The sequence below is a fragment of the Pavona decussata genome, unplaced genomic scaffold (assembly GCF_977016875.1).
Source record: "Pavona decussata unplaced genomic scaffold, jaPavDecu1.1 SCAFFOLD_72, whole genome shotgun sequence".
NCBI lineage: Eukaryota > Metazoa > Cnidaria > Anthozoa > Scleractinia > Agariciidae > Pavona > Pavona decussata.
This window is the reverse complement of record NW_028145491.1, coordinates 868,149-887,500: the sequence shown is the minus strand read 5'-3', so window position 1 is coordinate 887,500 and position 19,352 is coordinate 868,149. Positions and strand designations below refer to the sequence as shown.

The 19,352-nt window shown below is 37.6% G+C and overlaps 2 protein-coding genes across 3 annotated transcripts in view; one reads left to right on the top strand and one right to left on the bottom strand.

Moving 5' to 3' along the window:
• Positions 1–3,760: 3,760 nt before the first annotated feature.
• On the bottom strand, positions 3,761–8,510 carry LOC146476832 (uncharacterized). Of its 2 annotated transcripts, XM_085113960.1 has the most exons (6): positions 8,319–8,510; positions 6,498–6,564; positions 5,755–5,841; positions 5,301–5,336; positions 5,105–5,207; positions 3,761–4,344 (listed from the first exon to the last, which is right to left on the bottom strand). In XM_085113960.1, exons 1-6 carry the CDS (start codon positions 8,503–8,505, stop codon positions 4,171–4,173), a joined length of 654 nt encoding a protein of 217 aa, XP_084970086.1. In that variant the 5' UTR covers positions 8,506–8,510; the 3' UTR covers positions 3,761–4,170. The 2 variants fall into 2 exon arrangements, with proteins under 2 accessions (XP_084970086.1, XP_084970087.1); XM_085113961.1 differs by lacking the exon at positions 5,301–5,336.
• A 98-nt stretch (positions 8,511–8,608) lies between these two features.
• The window catches only part of LOC146476831 (importin-11-like), a 34,472-nt gene continuing 23,728 nt past the window's right edge, over positions 8,609–19,352 (top strand). The window contains exons 1-7 of the mRNA XM_085113947.1: positions 8,609–8,869; positions 11,618–11,718; positions 12,761–12,833; positions 13,112–13,198; positions 14,978–15,091; positions 17,541–17,621; positions 18,712–18,760. Coding sequence (XP_084970073.1) covers positions 8,735–8,869; positions 11,618–11,718; positions 12,761–12,833; positions 13,112–13,198; positions 14,978–15,091; positions 17,541–17,621; positions 18,712–18,760 — 640 coding nt within the window. The 5' untranslated portion in view covers positions 8,609–8,734. The remainder of the gene's footprint in view (positions 8,870–11,617; positions 11,719–12,760; positions 12,834–13,111; positions 13,199–14,977; positions 15,092–17,540; positions 17,622–18,711; positions 18,761–19,352) is intronic.

The following is a 19,352-nucleotide window of genomic DNA, read 5'->3' as shown; positions in this document are numbered from 1 at the left end:
AAATGTTTCATTCAGAGCGATATATGGATAGATATGTACTTTCGTTTAGTTTCACGTACACGTGTCTGTGTATTACAGCAAACATTGCTTTTTGGTGAAGTTATTCTGAACATAAAAGTGATAAAAATTCTTAGCCAAGCTAACATAAGCTCGTGCAAGTCTGTTCGGTGGGAAGAAGAGGGAAGAAGTCTTTTCCTTCTTTTTGTTTGCAATTAGGGTGTTTGCTTTTGTTTGCATTCTGTTTTTTCAGTTTATTTGAGGCGGGAGGGGTGGGGGACATTTTGAGGGTCACGGAGAAAGAATCCGGAGATTTGGTATCGAAAACTTCCTTTTTATGAAGTATCGATTAAAACCCTAGCGATCGCAAACTCTCGCAAACGGCAGAACCATACCCTATCCCCTGCAACCAGCTGCGGACATTTGTGACTGATAGTGATCGTTCGATCCCATGGAAACCAATGTGTTACGATCATGCGATTAAAGTCATATGGAAAAAGCTTTTCTGTTTTAATTCGGGATCTTATGACATATCGTGCTTAATCGCTTTCGAATTAAAGAATTACCTGAATACACATCTCTGGTTTTCCTTCTTATTTTCTATTAACTCTCAAAGAACAGAGTTCGGTACGGGCCGGGGGTACGGGCTTGTGTTAGCTTGGTCGCCTTACGGAGTAAAGAATTTTTTTCTCTCCTTTATGACCAGAATAAGTTAAGCAACAATTTTTCTCACTGATATGCATGTTTTTGTCAAATCAAACATTGATGGCTTTGATACTCAGACAGGCGTACGCTCAACCGTGTCGATGAAAACGTTTTTGAAAACGGTTGATGTCTCGAAAAATCAAGTGCGTAGCGCTGTTTATTTAATTTCTTGTTGAGATTGACTGAAGAGCTACATTGGTGAGACAAGGGGGAAAATTTTCTTCCCAGTTAAATGAACACTGGGGAACAATACGTCAGAAGCAACCAGAAAAGCCAGTGGTGACAGTGCTTGAACAGCATTGTTTTCGTTCAAGTGATTCCATCTCCCAAGTACTACAAAGTGTGTGAGGCGCGTAGCAGCCATGTAATGCGACAGAAATGGAATGAAATTATTTTTTGAGTGTTAAGTGAAGACTACTGTCGTCCACGATCCCTTGCAACTGTAAAGACAGGCGCAGCAGACGACTTTCAGAGATTTCAGAGAGTAATGATATTTGCGAGAGAGTGGAATTCACTTAGCACATGAATTTTCAATGCTAACTTTAAGCCGAAACGTAGGGTTTTTATTATTTTTATACAACTGTATATCAAAAAACAACAAAAGCATGAAATAAATAACCAGTATAATGTTTTTCTTGGAATGTTTGGTTTATCAACAGAGTTGATAACTAAAGGTAAATTAGCCACCGTAAAGAGATTCTAGTGCTGAGGTTCCGAGCGTTAGCCCTTCGTCAGAGCGCCGAATCAAGGAATTGTGGGTTGTTTGTGTTTATATAGTGAGCAGTGAAGCTACACTCCCGGTGGGAGCGTGGTAACGTGAAAAACAAGAATAAAGCGTTCTTTGATTCCGTGGGGATAAAGAGTGTCGGTTTGGAAGATAAATTGTTTTGCGGTTTTCTGTGTTACCATGACCAAAAAAAATGCCAGACTCCCGTGTGTTTGTAAGAGTGATGGCAGATTTTAAAGTGTCGAGCGACTAGTTTAGACACAGGTAACCCAAGCTCGAAATATGAGCGCTAGTTACGCAACGGTTGAAAAATATAAGCTTAAGGATTTGTATGGGAGAAAAACGGTTTATTTTAGAGGCTAAAAATATGAACGAATTTTTAAATATCTCTCTCTAGCCTCTAAAATAAACCGTTTCTCTCCCATACAAATCCTTATATTTTTCAACCGTTGCGTAAATAGAGCTAATATTTCGAGCTTTGGCTACCTGTGGTTTAGATGACGAATACTTGTCATTTCTCGGAGATGTTCTCGAAATCGTTCAGCTAGTCTCCTTCCTTTCTCACCCTTTTGTATAAATGTTTGTATAAAGTGCATTTTATGCAATAAATATCATTAGCGGAGGTCCATGTAAAACGATCAGTGATTTTAATAAATCGCTTGGGTGAGTTAGGTCCCGAAATTTTGTCCCCGTTGTGAATGAAAAGGCAAATTTTGCGCCGTGTGCGCGCGCATTTAAAACTCGAATCTGTTGATAAACCAAACATTCGTGTCTACTCCCCACCGACGCAGCACCACAGTTTCAATAGAAACTAAGGCCCCATCCACACTAATACGTTTTCAAAATTATCTGTTTTCATCCCGGCGAAAACGAAGCAAAATGTTTCCATCCACACTAGCGGTTTTGTATCGTTTTCACCTGTCCACACTAAAACGCTTGAAAACGACTGGGACCTGGGATTGCGCATGTGTTGACATCACAAGACCATCCGCCATCTTAGATAGATGCTCCGATTTGGCCGGACTGGAATCGATGTTATGTGACACCTTTTACGTCACCGTTTTCACCTGTCCACACTAGAAACGGAGCGTTTTCAAACGTCCCGACTTTTGAAACCGTTTTCATCGGCGTTTTCGGGCGTTTTAGTGTGTACGATAGGCGAAAACGTATCAAAAAGTATGTGTTTTAAGGACGGTGCCTATTATTGTTACTGCGCATACGTTCTGCGCATCGCGAGATACTCGGGTTTCCTATGGGTGGTGCCTACTAATACAGGGATATTTTTGCGCGGTTTAAAACTATACGGAAAAAGAAGAACTTAGCAAATGCTTTTGGTATCTCAAAAGAAAATTGGGGGTAACCATGCATTTTTCAGAGATAATTAAGCTACAATTTAGGAAAAAAATCCCATACATTGCTTTATATTTTGGCGCTTTTTAGAGATATTATTGCTTAATTATCTCTGAAAAATGCGTGGTTACCCCCAATTTTCTTTTTGGATTACAATACCCCTCGCTAAGATCTGCTTTTCCTGCATAGTCATAAGCCGCACAAAAATACTTCGCTATTAGTAGGCACCGTCCTTAAACGCATTAGTGTGGATGGGGCCTAAGCCCCACCTGGTTACAAGTTCATCCCTCCGTTTCTTCATCCGGACGACAATAACCTCGGGCCTTCCAAAAAAATGTGTTATGTGCCACAATTAAACAGCTTTATTAAGGAATCCTGTTAGTTTATTTTATCCATTGACAGGATTTTAGCAACTGATATTTGGAGGGCTTCTAATCATGCAGTGCAGGCAAAAAAATAAGCGAAACAAGGGGCACACAAAATGCACATACTTGTTTAGTATGTTCGCTTTCGTTATCCAGTCAAAGCAATAAAAAGGTTGTTTAATGAGCGAGGCTTTATGTCACCTCTATGGTTACACGGTGAGGTGAAATAGCTGATCGAAAGCAATATACACAGTTTCAAAACGACAAAAATATTTTACGATTTGGTCAGTGCCCGGATTCCATCAGCCACTTTTGTCAGTTGATAGCACTGGTTGTCAAAAAAAAAAAAAAAAATCACTGAAAATAACAACAAAATGATACTGACACAGGCATACTTGGACCTTCCGATAACCAGTTCGGATGCTTAATCACTGAGCTACAGGAGACTCATGGCAGCTAGGCCATTAAACTATGAACCTAGTTTAATGGCCTAGTTCCCACTAGTCTCTTGTAGCTCAGTGGTACAGCATACAAACTGTGTAGTAATCAGAAGGTCATAGGTTCCACTCTTGTTAGGAGAACTCGGATTTCCTTTTTCCAAGTATGTTTGCATCACTGACTGAAACAATGTATCTATCATTTATTCACCAGGATTAAAAGATCACAATTCTTTCAATAGTGAAATAATACATATGTAACAATTATCAAACAGTAATCTAGCTCATATATACGAATTAGCTTTGGTATGTGCACATTTTTATGCATGTGTCAACAGGTGCGTGTTACAAACATTTTTTGGTTCGCTTATTTTTGACCTGTACTGTATGCTTCCATATTTTATTACGAATTTTTCAAAATGCTCTCCCCAAAACTTATTCACTCTTTTTCTTTCTGGTTTATTCCACGGTCTGTTTTTTGGGATCACATCCTCTCTTCCGCTCTAGACCCATTTTGCTGTCCAATCATCTCATGATTTTCAAACATGTTTCATTTAGAATGTGAGCTACCCTCAGAGCTGTGAGTATTTCACTTTCTTTTCTTTTTGTTTGGTTTGCTGCCTCTACTGTGGTCCTTGTCTTGCAGTGTGTCTTGACAATCCATTATGTTGTCCCTTGTTTGGTTTGTAGATACTGTGCTGTCATTTTCTTTGTCCTCTGCAAGTCCCATTCTTTCCATCAACATTAATATCACAGACTCAATCTGTTTAATAAAATAGTACATAATTTTTAATATAAAAGTTTGACTGCAGATGAGTACTGTTACTTTACTTTCTTTCCAAACCTTACATGTACAGTGTAGATATTTAAATAAAAGAATCACCCAAATATACTGGCAGGTGATCAGTTGTCAAGTTTCAAAGTTATTGAAAGAGAATTTGTATGGACTGCGTAGACATAATTTCATAACGCGAAATTGCAAAAGTTCACACAAGCACTGTCATTTTTACATTGTGTAGTTAAGAATAATTATTCTAAGACTTGATGAGCTGTTTATAATAAAGCAAAATTTCATTTGAATGGTTTAGGCTTACACCGTAGTGGATACATTGTATATAACACATTCATCTAAAGTCTTTTCATGTTTTTGCAAATAATATGAGCTATACTGTATAAGTAATTTTACGTGATCTGGTCATGCAGTCACTACAAATGCAATATAAAAGTTTTAGAAAAACAACAACAGTTTTGATTTTGCAAGACATGTTTCGACAGCTCTTCTGTCATCTTATGCATTGATCTAGCCTGATAAAACAGACAACATTTGCAGCACCAACACTGTCGTTTCTCTCCTCGAACTGTCTTTGTTTTCTAGGGGAACCACTGGTGGCCCTGTGCAACATCACCTGTTTTCACGGTCTTGCATTTATCACAACTGATGAGAAAACCTCTGCAACTCAACGCAGCTAAATTGAAGGCAAAATTGCGATCATTGACAACTCAATCTCAATGTGAAATCTTACCTTTCTAATTCTTGTTTCCAGGGTCTTGGCTGTTGGTATGTCAAGAAATTCCTCTGTAGATACAGGAATGTTTCGTGTCTCACTAACAGAACCCACCTGATAGCTAAAAGATAAATCATTTTTGTAACACTGGTTGCATAGTTGAACCTCAGTGATGAATTTACTTTAATTTTACATATTGAAGAGACCATCGTACCTTTGTATCTGTTCAACATCAAAGCAAAACATATTTCTAACAAGGAAAAAGAGAACAAAAATTACATGATTGTATAACATTAGAAAAGTAATAATATTGTTTAACTGCCCAGTCAGGTTGACCTACTAGTAACTACAGTACAACTACAATTTACATGTAGGTGATTCATTTGTAAATTTGTTTCTAATAATATTGTTGAAATACGCGTTGCGACCTTAAAAAGTGCTCTCAAGCAAATGTACTCCTTCATTTCTGATACTACTAAAAAGTATTAATTCAAGTTGAAGAAACAAAGTTTTATTTACATGTACTACAATAAATATTTCTCTATAACATGTACAATCTATAGACAGGACTATAGACATGCTAAGAAAATTATGATCCAAAGGATGTCTAAGAGAATGGCAAGAGCCTCTACAATTATACAACCACCAAGCATAACTAATAATCTTACCGCAAATGATCAAATTCTTTTGGAGTAGTTCTGTAGACTCGTCCAATAACTGAGTTACATGATGTACACTGCAGAGGCCTAAATGTGCTAGACAGTGAAGTCAATAAAATGATCAGTGCTTCATAATCACTGTTATTGATAATAATATTGCTATAGCTGTTAATATACATGTAAGTACAGTGTATTAGATGCTTTTGAGCTAGTAACATGTACATCAATATATGATGCAGAAGGATGCGCAGAGATAAAAAGATAAGGGCACTGTTTTTTTTCCAACAGCTTGTTGTGTTGTTCTTCAACAAATAAATTTTTGTGTGAAAATAAATGTAGGTAACTTATACAAAGGTGTGTTAAAGTTGGCTGGTTAGGGTAATATAGCACAAATAGAACACATCCTTTAATGCCCAGTGAATTTTATAAAATCATCTTGTGAACTCTCTTCTTTTAGCGAATCAAAACCCTTGCACTCAATCATTGATTTCATGTGATCCAAGTAATTTGAAAGATACCATGACTGGAAGTTACATGTCAGTATCCATTCATCAACTGACAAAATTCCTTATAGAAAGAGTAAGTTAGCAATTTTTAATTTAAAACTGGAAGACTCATCCTCATCTCTGGTTTTCTAGCATATTTGCTGCCTTTGCCACAGCCTGAGAAGGCAGCTTTTTCTGTTCAAACATCAATACCCCGTAACACAAATGACACAAACTGGTGAGTGTTCAGCGCTTCATGTAATTTACCTGCCCACGTCTGCTCCCTCCGTTGAGGTTTCCAAACACTCTAACGAGATTACAACAGCTGTCACTGCTACAAATTGAAAAACGTAGAAACAGACACAACCTCAAACAAGTGATACTCTGACTAACAGTGTAAAATATACCAAACACACACATGTCCAGTGTATTGTGACATCACTGTTCTTGGTGGGGTCTAACGATAGAGAAATAGCTAAGAAAAACCTCAGCAGGCTCATTAATAAACCCAGCCACCTTTTTTGGACTACGCAACTTTAAAATTAGCCTCAAGTGTTTGCATTCTGTTCAAATTTGAGCTGGTGACGAGGTCTCTTTCAGATGGTGAAAGTTGCCGGTAGCTGGCTCTCAGCAACATCCCTGTAAAGGGACTACTTTTTAACTAAACACAACCTCTCCTGCAAAAAAGGATTTATATTCTAATATTTTTATGATTATATTTGTTTTATTTTATCTTAGATAATTTTTAGTAGTTTTAGAATATTTGGGTTTTCTGCTTTTTGTAACTGTTTGTAAATTAACATTGAAAACCCATATTGGGTATGTTAATAAACTTGTATTGTATAGCTTCTCCTATCCCAAAAGTGCCCAGATAATCAAAAACTCCTGGCCAAGAATCCTCATCATTTAAAGGGTGGTCATATTGGAAAATAAGTAATCAATTTGCATATCTCTGCCTTCCAGTAAGCAGACCTACATGTATTAAGCCCCATGTTTGGAAGTCAGTTATTTTAATCAGCCAAACCCCTTTATTTACGCCCCTTCCCTCATTATAAGACGATTCGTCTTACATGTACATGTACCTCAGAACCGGAACAACTGCTGACGTGGTTGCTCCGCCATTGTTACATGTATGTTCTAAGGTAAGACGAAAACATCTTAAAGTAAGATTTTTGTCCTTGTGTGCTAAGGCAAAAATCTGGCATTGTTCTTGGAATTGGGAGTGATTTGAGGCTAAAGGCCTGTTCACATGGAGGTGGGGTAACCAGTCTCTCCACACAATCTCTCTTTTTTTCTTGATCGCGTTCATATGAGAAGTGGGGTACCCCACTGAGGCAGGTTGCCCGGTCAGCCTGGCTGGGTAACCTGCTTAACTGGGATGAGTTTTCTCCATGTGAACGCTGAAGGTGGGATTACCTGCCTAGCTAGGGTGATGTCCATCTGGGCATACTGTATGTCTTTAATTCTGAATTTCTGAATTCCACCAAAGCCCGCCAAAACAACATGGCTGCCAAATACTACAAGCCTCAGGCAAGCTTTTACACTGATTTCATCTTCAAAACATTGAGAAAAACAGTTTTAGTGAAGAAAATACTGACAACGAGATAGCATTTTAAACCTTACCCCAGTTCCCCGGGTTTGCATGTGAAGGCTAACTTTTTTTTACTGCAGGTAGGTGGGGTACCTCACCTTCCCGGGGTCCCCTACCTCCATGTGAACAGGCCCGTAGTAAGCAAAATTGCACTCTTGGATAGTATCAAAAGCCCTGTATTGAAAATGATAAGACACTACTCCCAGTTAATGAGTATTATTCAACTTCAAGGCATACACAAGACAACGGCACCAATTGTAGTTATGCAACTTATGTATCATGTACTCAGTGTATAGCTACATCAGACTGTGTTAATTTAAATGGGCTCAAATTAAGACCCACTTTTCATCCATGCCACAAAGAATTAATGTATTCACCCTTGAAGAATGCCCCTATTTTTCAGCCACACTCCACTGTTCCTGAACCTTACTACATGTATGTACGCATACTTAACAGATCGGATCGATTATTACTGATTTCAAAATTGGACCACCTACCACTAACACAGATGACTTCAAGTTCTTGGTCCGACGAAACAAAGGCAGAAGAATCTCCAATTATGTTTCTACACCCTTTGCACTGGAATACAAATGGAGAACATTCCTTCACTTGCGAGTGAGTAAACGTGAAATTCGATTCCTCAATGTGCGAATTTGCCGCCATTCGGAAGGTTATCCAGGGCATGTCAACATTACTTCATGTATGGGTAAAACCTTCATGTATGCCACATATACCGTCCCAAGAGTACACCCAAAAAGCCTTATAAACGATCACCGCTGTTAGAGATATTTTCTGTTGGTGTTTACATGACAATGTTGCTATAATGGGACCACGCGAGAAGGAAGGGAGATGGATTTGATAAAAAACTAAAGCTATAAAGCTCGTAAAATTAAGCTGACTATACGAAAACGATATGAATGAAGTCTGGAGAGACGAAGTGCTGGTGGCATTAAGCCATGCTTGTAGCCAAAATCCTGTGCTTATTAAAGAGGCCGAGAGACAGCTGAAGACGTGGGAGACTCAAGCTGGCTTTTACAGTCTTCTCATGGTACGTACCAGTTTGTTTTTAATGAGCGCCAAACCTTTTATGACACAATGATACATTGAAAGCCGGGGAGAGGGGGTGGGGGGGGGGGATGCAGTATCGGCTCTATAAACACAGTTTGTTGGGTACACAGTTTGATGGTACAGTCTTTAATTTTAGGATAACCCCATTTAGCCCTGCTGGGGGAGGGATTGTGGGGGGGGGGGAGGGGGGGTGATGAGAAGGTTTTGTGAATGATTGTGAGAGCAAAGTGCTGATGTACATACAGTATACATTTGCAGGTTTTGCATTTCTTTCTTCGAGATACATCTTGTAGCAAGTGCTTTGCCTTTGAAAGCAGGCATGGAGGCATGGGGGGGGGGGGGTTAGTATCGCCTTTATAAACACAGTTTGTTGGGTTCACAATATGATGGCACAGTCTCCTGGGTTCATAGTCTCACCATTTTTGTCACTTTTTCACAACATTTGTGTTATTAAAGGGACAGCATCACGCTATTTTTAGCAACACCTTGAAAATTGGAAAGACGCTTTTTGGCTTATAGCAGCCAAGATATAATGATAAAATTTCATTGAAAGACTATCAGAATGTAAAGAAACTATCCACGGATATTTTTGCCCGCAGATGACCAAGACAGAGAGGGGTCCAAATTTGAAAACGTCTGGGGGACGTTTTCAAATTTCGCTGTTGTAACGCACTAAAAATCGCTGGTTGTACTATATTTTGGTTGAAACTTTCGTCTTAGAATCACTATTAATATTTCTTTCAATTAGCGATTGGGAAATTAATTAACACAGTGTTCAAATTTTAAATTTAGTGAATTTTGGCCAAAAATCATGATATCTCCCATGATACTGCCCCTTTAAGTTATTTGTGCTGTGCGGCACAACATTCAAATAATGAAAGTGTACTTCTAAATTTACTAAACTTCAGTCACTTACAACCACCAAACAGCATGGTTATGCAGATAAAAATTATATTGATCTTTTAATAACCACATTTAGCACAGCTGGGGGAGGGGGGTCTGAGAAGGTTTTGTGAATGATGGTGAGTAAAGTGCTGATTTACATACAGTATACATTAGTAGAATTGCATTTCTTTGATACATCTAGCAACACTTTGCCTTTGTAACATGTACATACATGTATTAACTGCAGCTGTAAGTTTACTTTGTGTGGAATAATATTATTGTGTAAACAAAAGAAGAGGCCACCAAAAAGCATTAAAATTTGCATGTTATGAAAACTTCAACTGAATGACAACTATAGGTAACATTTTTTCTAATCTTGTTTGCATTGTAAATACCACTGAAAAACACCTTGAATCTTGAGTACAATTTTACCTGTACATGTTAAGGAATAAGAAATTTATATTGAAACTGAAGAACTAATGTGTTTTGAAAAAAATAAGGGAAACATATTAATTTTAATTATGAATGTCACTCACCTTGGATTATAGTTATTTTCCAAAATCTTGCTCACTTCGCCATTGAACAGAAAAAAGAAAGGTTGCTTAAAATTGTGCTACAATATTGTAGCTAAATTTACAGCTTAGTTGCTGCATTAAATAATCGACTCACATCTATGGTGCCAGAAAATTTACTCTCCCCCACCACAGAGGTTTTTTTCAGTTGGATCCCCCTCCCCACCGCCCAAGATGTTCCATTCCAGAGGGTTTTCCCAGGTCATCTGGAATTTCCAAAATTATTCCATTTGGTAGTCCCATAATTTCCCTGAAGAAACAACTTTACTTTATTTTCAATTATGCTAGTTTGGAAACAACATTTAACTGTAGTTGCCATTTACTTTCATTTCATAGATACTGCTTTATTGAACAAATGGTTGGCCACACATTTGTTGTTGTTGTTTTGTTTTTTTTTCCACCACTTAATGATCCAATTTGCTTTAATTTTGTTTTGTGTTATTATTATGGGGAAATGTCTTCAAGAATTTGGAAGGGTATTATTTTTGAAAGTTCAAAGAAAGCATTCACTTCCAGCCTATACATATGTTCCAGGATATTTTTTTAAACTCAGTGTTATTTATGTGGTGTCCGATACACCGCAAAAATTCTACCTGTCAATGCTGCTAAGTTTTACTCTGCCACAATATCTTTCAGTTGTCATTTTATAGGTAAGGTACACTGTATATTCATATTTATGCACTTGAAACCTCAAAACCTGGGAAGGGGGTACTCAAGAAGGCCAAAGTTTATGTGGGGAGGGTCCGTTCTGAGGTACAAACTGTTAACTGTATATACCATTTTTGACAAAGAAGATAACCCTTTCATATACCTTCCAGACAAAATATTTATTTACTCCTTTCACATACATGTACCTACAGTAGAAAACTGAATCTCTTTCAGTTGGTGTGTTCAAGATATTTTGAAAGGCCCTTTTTGAAAAATATTTAAAAAAAATACCTACACCTGTACATGTAAATGACAGTTTTCCCTAGTACCTTTTTCTACACTTTAGCTTGTGCTATCCCTACCCTTTTATATACCTCCAGCCTCAAAAAGATAAATTATAGGGAGTACTGTAGAGACAGTAGAGGAACTTGTAGTCTTACTTGCTTGATGCGACAGAACACCAAACCACAAGCTGCTAGCCATGTGAACTGCCTTGTCACCTGATTGTTTGTCAGAGTTGACTCTTTTTTAACCACTGATCTAGTTCACCTTGTAGATCTTACAATACATCACTGATCCAGACATTTGCTTAAATGTACCTGTGTGTCTGATTGTTATTGCAGATGGTTTTTAAAAATGAGTCACTAGATGTAAACATTCGTTGGATGGCAATTCTGTACATAAAAAATGGTGTGGATCGTTATTGGAGAAAAACAGCACCTCAGTGAGTCAATCTCTTTAAGAAATGATTGTATAAAATAAAATAATGTAATGCTGGGACTGGCTGTTTGCATGAAGTGTCTCAGTTACTAACAAATAAAATTGGTCAAAATTTTATAATATACAGTTTGTAATTCTTTCCAGTGGCTTCTATAGGATTTTCTCATGAATGTACTCCCATTGATTGCACAACTGAATTTGGATTAATGTAATAAACACATGAAACATAAAGAAGGTGCAAGAAAAGCCTTTGGATTGCAAGGAATGTTTGCAGACAACTGTGCCTTGCCTTTTACAGTTGAGAACTGGGTGCAAGTTAAAAGAGCTAAGCTAAGAGCTAAGCTACTAGTACTATTTTGCTGGAATATGGTGATATTTTTTGATAGAAACCAAAAATCAATCTTAAATTTGACAAACAGCTGTTGGATGATCCTTCATACCAGCTATATTCCCCAGCCCTTCAATTACACAATAGATGTACATGTAATCAAAATACATTGTACAGTTATAAGTGCCTGGCTTGTTACTTTGAAGTGAGCTTTTCCAATATTATACATGTACAAAGTCATACAGTGTAGAGGATTTATTTTAATTAGAAGGAGGTGTTTAAATTCCATTAACTTGATCAATCATAGAGAACACCGCTTAAAATAATAAAAAAAAGATATGAAAAAAGATATGAAATCATCGTTTTCTGCTTTTTGGTTGGTAGTCTGAAGCTACAGTAGGGTAGGTTGGTCTCTGCATTCTTGTGTTGTTTCCTTAGACAAGAAACTTTACTCCACGTGGTTTCCCTTCACCCAGGTAGGAAAATGGGTATAGGTGATATACTGCCAGGTGTTACCATGTACAGTAACCCTGCGATGGACTAGCATCCCATTGGGGGGGGGGGGGAGGGGGTGGGGAGTAGCAATAGTCCTAATCGTTTCACGCTACAGAAACCGGGTTAAGCTCCGGTCGTGCAGGCTACTTACTTATAGGCTTATAGGGTGACTTTACCTTACAGTAAATAAATTATAAATTATTTTTATTTTGTTGACATTCAGTGCTATTTCAGAGGAAGAAAAGAGTTTTATGAAAGAGAATCTTATTTTGTCTCTTGATGAACCTGTCATACAGGTAAATTATATTATATCCTCAACTCATGACATTGGCTTAATTACTCAAATATTTAGCCAATGGCATTAAAATTAATTTAAAATTAATTAATTTTAATTAATGTTATTGAAATTGTTAATGCATTAAATATACTAGCCATGCATATAGAACAATGAATTTGAAAGGATAAATTTGTTTTACCCTATTGTTTGTAAAATAGGAAAATATTGATGAGAACGTGGGTTATTTTTTATTTATTTTTGTTAATTGTCACTTGAGTGTTAACTTTGCACTTTTAGGTGGCAACCCAGGTTGCTGTACTGATTTCAAAAATTGCCAGAATAGAACTCAAGGATTGGCCAGAGTTGTTACCTACTTTACTTAAGGTACTAACAGTAAATATTGATGCATTAATAAATAAAAAAATAATAATAATTGAATCATATACACAAGGATACACCTGTAATGATGCTAATGAAACCAGAGAGTCCTGTTTAGTGGCATTTAAAATGTTGGTTAGTGCCTTGTCCTTCTGAGGTGGTTATGATAATGGCTGTTATTTGTTAATAATGTGCCATTGTAGTGCGGTGGTTTGGTTCATCATGACTTTTGGCATGTAGCATGGTTTAGAGATGTTTTTTGCCCTGACCATCTTTGGTTATACTTACTGTGAATTCCCTACATTACTCTTTAGTAATGTTAAGGTTGTGGGTGTACAGTCACAGTAAGTAGAATCAGCTTTGAGGTCCATCACACAGCAAGTCATTCTTCTTGTATTTGTGTAATTTCATGTGGTGTAGAGGACTGTGGGTCATTTCTATTCCTCTGATACTGTCATTGCAAAGGGTGAATAGGAGGTGAAAGGGTTGGAGCCGAGGACTTGTCACTCGGTGGTAGTCGCTGGTAGCCCTTAGGACAGATTTCCTTTTTTATCCTATTGATTTGTTACAGCATCCAATAGAGTCCTAAAGTGATGACGTCACAAAATCTATTTAATATGAAATTATGAGATTTGCTGAGATGTTCCGTGATCAAAAATTTGTACTTGCCAAATATCAGCATCGTATCACAATTTGGGAAAGAGATATTAGCACTGTTATGCTCCAATGACTCTTACAAATCCTTCTTCTTTTGTCTCAGTTCAATCATTTAGAACTGAGGCAAAATTATAAGGATTTGTATGGAGTCATCAGGGCTTAAAGGTGCTAAACTTTAATAAAATAATTATGTTATAATTGCACTTCATGTGTTGGGGAAAGTTTAATCCCTCAAGGTAAAAGACCATCACCTGGCACCCAAATGCTGGCAGAAGTGGTGACCTATAGGGGAGAGCTGCCAAACATACACGCACATGTGCATGCAAGCAATGATTTGACTGGAAAGACAAATTTGGCTTAATAAGTAGCTGCTTGAGAGAGTCAATAATGTTAGGGTGGGGTGGTTTGTACATGTTAAGTAGCTATAGTACATTGTGTATAGTGGAGGACCAAAACGAAAATTGGCACATATCACCACCAGAAGCTACACTATTTTAAAGGAGAACTCTGTATTAATAACATCAAGAATTTGGTGTTCATAATGTTGCCTTGACACCTTTACATGTATTTCTTGAGGGACTACATTTCTTTTTGACAAACCTACATTATAGTTGAAAAAAGGGAATAATTTGTGCAAAAATGCACTTGTTTATATATTTTCAACTCCCTCAAAGAAAACACTGACCTGTAGGAGAGTACATGTAGTAAACTCCTCCTCCCCTTCCCCTCACTCAATGTTACTTTGACGGGGAGATGATAACGTCGCCTTTTTGTTTTTTTTTCAGTGGTGCAACAATACTGATTAGTGGGAGGGGGGCTGGGTTGTTGACGTATGAATGAAGTGGTGAAATTTGGAGGTTGATCCACATTAAAGTTCTCAACAGTTTTGTCCAAAATTCAATTGCAGTTTTGTGGTGTTCCTGTGTCTCTATTCATGCAAAGCAAACCGCACATTCAGTGTACACAAACTTTAAAACAGTTAGAGTCCAGAGTGGGAATGTTTTCAGAATAAAAAACATTTGTCAAAAAAGGGGAGGGGGGGGGGGGGGGTTATGATTCAAATATTTATTTTTTCATTGCTAATTTTCTCTGATATGTTTTTATTTAATTTACATGGTACTTATGCAGGAGGTCCAGAGTGAAGATCCTTTACATCAACAACGTTCTCTGCTGGTGTTTAATCATGTGATTAAAATGCTGGCGTCCAAGAGGTTAATGTGTGATCGACAGCTGTTTAGACAGGTACTTAAACATCTTTGCTTGTCAAATTCCTGTTTCTAGTTAAAGTTGTATCACTTTAAATTTTATTTGTGCATTATTTGTAATTACATGTACATACTGATTTGTTCATTGCTCTTTGATTGGTCATTATATTAATTTTAATAAGGTTGCTTAAAGCATGTGTGTACAAATTAGGCACATAATTATTTGGAGCAATTTTTATGAAGGTTAAAACATTTTTTATCGTTAACATGTTTTGGATGAAACTTCATCCATCTTCAGTACAGAACCTGCTAGTACAGTACCGCTCGAAACTATGGGACCATTTGCACGCGGTAAAACCTCGTCTTTGCCGAACGTGATTGCCGCGAATTCACCGCGGTGGGTCGAAAACCGCAACCGCGGCAAAGACGAAAGCAACCGAAAGCCGCGGGGAATTAGACGCGGCAATGCCTCGGTAAAAATACAATAATGACTAATTACTATTGTCAGGGTATTGTCAAACATTATCTCACCTTTCATCCTAAAGAAGCCCTCAAACAAAAGAATTTGTAAAGACTCACCGAGTCGGAAACCGAACGACCGATAACAATTCGTTTGGCAGTCACTGACGAAAGTTTCTTTTCTGCATGTGGGACATGTTCAGTTTTTGTCACGCTACAGGCCATAATCACAGAGCAAAAGACGTAGTTTCAGTTTAATTCTTGCTGTTTACGCCACACCATCAAGAAAGATATTCTATTCGTTTGATAAACCTCCTGATAACCCTTCCTACTGATGTAAAGTGCGCAACAAAGTTCAATCGAAATAGCGACGCTGAATTCAAAATATGCAATCGGATTTCAGTACGGACGCGGGGAAAAGCAAAGTGAAAATCCCTCCAAATGTATTGCCAATGTAATCCGGATTCGAAAAACTGAAACTTCGTGATAGATTTGATTCGGTATCGAGTGTGAGCGATAAGATCGATTCACTTGGAGCAAACACAAACGCGGAAAATTACCGCAACGCTTAACGTATTTCTATTAATATTTACTTTGGATAAAACGAAAACAGCAACTTTAGCAAAAGTGAAAAGCCCCTTCCGATGTTTTAAAACGTTGAGAGAAGAAGTCGTTTGGACGTAGAAAGGACCGTGCCATGATGAAAACACCGGGAAGATTTCAGTCACGTGCTAGGCAACCAAATTCCTTCACGTGTATCAAGTTTCATTCCGCAACAACACAACGCGGAAAAAAAATTAAGTTAATTTACGGCGATTCTTGGTAGGAAACCTGGACTCTTGCAGTTTGTTATTCAGCCACAACGGGAGTAGTAGTGCCTTTTCACTTATGCCCAACTAGTTCCATTGTAATTCCTTCAAAAAGACCTGGAAACGCTCTCTTCTTTCGTCGACTAGCATTCGAGCTTTCACTGACCTTTGCAGTTTGCGTTGCTTCGCGTATCGAAAGGAATTGTGCGAGTGAAGTTTAATGAATTGTTTTGCACGTTAAGCAAATAATTTTTGGCATAATCCGAAATATCATTACATTTACCAGTTCAATTCACGAGTTCGCTCACAGAGCGCTTTGATTATTTCCCTTGAGAGCGAGTGCGCTTCCCTGAAATTTATCACACCTAAAACCCGACAATGAAAGAACATGAAAACAAAGCGAACAATAGCCTATTCAAACCCAACCGCGTCCTGCCGCGGCTTAAGTCAACCGAAAAAAACCTAGGTGAAACCGAGGTTTTTATTGCGGTTAGACGAGGTTTTGCCTAGGTGAAACCGCAGATCAAAACCGCGAATCGACCGAGGCAAATTCGCGGCAAATGGTCCCATAGTTTCGAGCGGTACTGTAGGTGTAATATAAATACAAGAAATATACAATATAGCTGATTACAACTTGACAACAAATATAGAACATGTGACAAATAATAATTTTTGCAACCTGGCAAGAAAAGTAAAACTAATAGACACCACCTCCACCCACTTCTAGTTCAAAATCAAGGAGGCATTACATATTCACTGGAAAAAACCCACACTCAACTGAAAAATTTTTCATGTAAATTTTTGAGTAGCTATTTTTAAATTGTTTGCCCACTCCTTATATATTTTCGCTTCCATTCCTTTATTATCATCATGCCATAGTTAGCTATAAAATTATTCTTACTTTTCAAATAAATGGTGTTTACACTGGCATATCCACAGAGTGGCTCTTTTCCCACTGTTTTCCTGGTTAAATTAGAAATTGTAAATGTTGTTTTGTGGAAGGAGGAAAACAGGAGAGCCTGGAGAAATCCAACTAAGCAGGGACGAGAACCTGTAACAAACTCAACCCACATCACATTGGTGGGAGGAGAGTGCTCTCACCACTACAGTATCCCTGCTTCCCAAAAACGTGCAGAAGGAGAAGTGTCTTGTAATTACAGTATGTTCAGTCTGTGTTTGATTGTGATCTGAGCTTTAACCAACTAACTTTCTTTTCAGATAACCTCTGATATATTTGGCTTTATTGTGCAACTATGGCAAAACACTACTTCTAACCTCATGGAATTATTTCAGATGAAGGTACTCCCTTTTCAAGTTTATTGTCGTTTAATTAATTACTTAACCATCAATACTATGAAATAACTTCATGCAGAAATTCACACCTCTGAACTTGTGATTATTTTTAAATGCGCACATCGATGGAAGCAACCTTCCATGTTTGATGTTTTGATGGTTGGTCTGATTGAATTACATGTATTGTCACATCCTGAGCTTTCTTTGACTAGATTGGAAGATATTTCTTTACTTTGTTATTCATCTGCCTTAAAGCTTGTTTTTGGTACATGCCTAACTCCTCCTCCCCACCCCCCCCCCCCCCCAAAAAAAAAAAACAATTATTGAAAAGGATAATAATAATGAAATATGAAATGGTCCATTCTACATGTATGTGTAAGTTAGATTTTTGCAAGACTTAAGTCCTATATGTTGAGCTCTTGCTGTTTTTTCACTCTGATCCCAAACCTGAAATTATGCAAGTCAACAGTAAAAACAAGGAAATTACGATCAATGTATGAAATGTATTAATTTGAATTGAAGGTGCAAGATTTGCAAAGACAACCATAGCTATGTATACAACCTGAGCAGTTGTGAAAAGAAGGCCTGGAAGAAAATTCAGGCTTGAATGGGCTTCAAACCCATGACCTTTGTGATGCCAGTGCAGTGTTCTACCCACTAAGCTATCAAACCAAATGTGAGCTGGGCATTTTGCCAGTTTAAAATAACCAGCTGCCAGTTGGTTCTGTACCTCAGTTGGCAGAACATGCACCACACTGGTATCACAGAGGTCACAGGTTTGACTCATTTTCTCTCATCCTGCTTTCCATGATTCTCATGGCTTGCCATGAACTGAATCCAACATGTAAGTTAGGAGGAAAAAGAGACTAAATGAACTAGCAGTTCATCTGGGAAAGCAGTCAATTCTCCAATCCTAAAGTTGTCACATTCTAGACGAACTACATGTATGTACATTGTAGCTAGGGTGGGCTCTGGAAGTACATGTATGTACATGTAATGAAGCTGTTCTTACTAAGCTCTGCATAACCATGACAACTAGTCACTGATGTCCAACGTTAATGATCTAACTTTTCTTATGATCTTCTTTGTGTCAAAGGACCTGAGAGTTTTGCCCTCTCTGGAGCTCAGCACCTTAATATTGAAAGGTAATAATAGTCAATAGGGAAACATGAATAACTGGTTATGTAACATTACAATCAATACAGGGATGTCTCATGATGATATCATGCATGTAAATGTACATTCAGTTGCTGTTGTTGAGAGGGTGGTTATCACATTCTGAAGACTTTGGAATCCTCTGGGACACTGTACATGTACTTGTATTGACTCCCAATTCCAGGACAATTAAGGGAGTATTTTATACAGCATAATATTCCTTTTTCTTTTACATTTCTGATGCTCACATTTTCACTGTTAGTGCTCTGTTTAGTAGTCACAAACCAATTAACCAATTTCAAAGAATTCAGACATTTTTCAATTTCCTTTGTACATTTATATTATTTTGAACTTATTAATTCCTGAAATAACACTTTATTATAAATTTGCTCACAGTGTACCACCAATTCCCTTTATTGCTTGAAGATATTTGCTTTGGTGTGACTTACAGCTCTCAAATTCTGTCATATCGAATACTCAGTGTTTTTCAGCCTTGTTTTGCTGCTAGTCAAAAAAGATATTACACAATTTACAGGTTATAGTCATGTGCCCTGTATAATGGTGGACTGTAGTGATCCTAAT

What these genes read in the sequence shown, in the direction of transcription:
- LOC146476832 (XM_085113960.1), bottom strand. Translation starts at nt 8,505, where the DNA reads ATGCCCTGGATAACCTTCCGAATGGCGGCAAATTCGCACATTGAGGAA. An exon ending in AAAGAATTTGATCATTTGCG is followed by an intron (nt 5,337 to 5,754) that starts GTAAGATTATTA and finishes TTTCCTTGTTAG; the next exon opens with AAATATGTTTTGCTTTGATG. An exon ending in GATGTTGAACAGATACAAAG is followed by an intron (nt 5,208 to 5,300) that starts GTACGATGGTCT and finishes TTTATCTTTTAG; the next exon opens with CTATCAGGTGGGTTCTGTTA.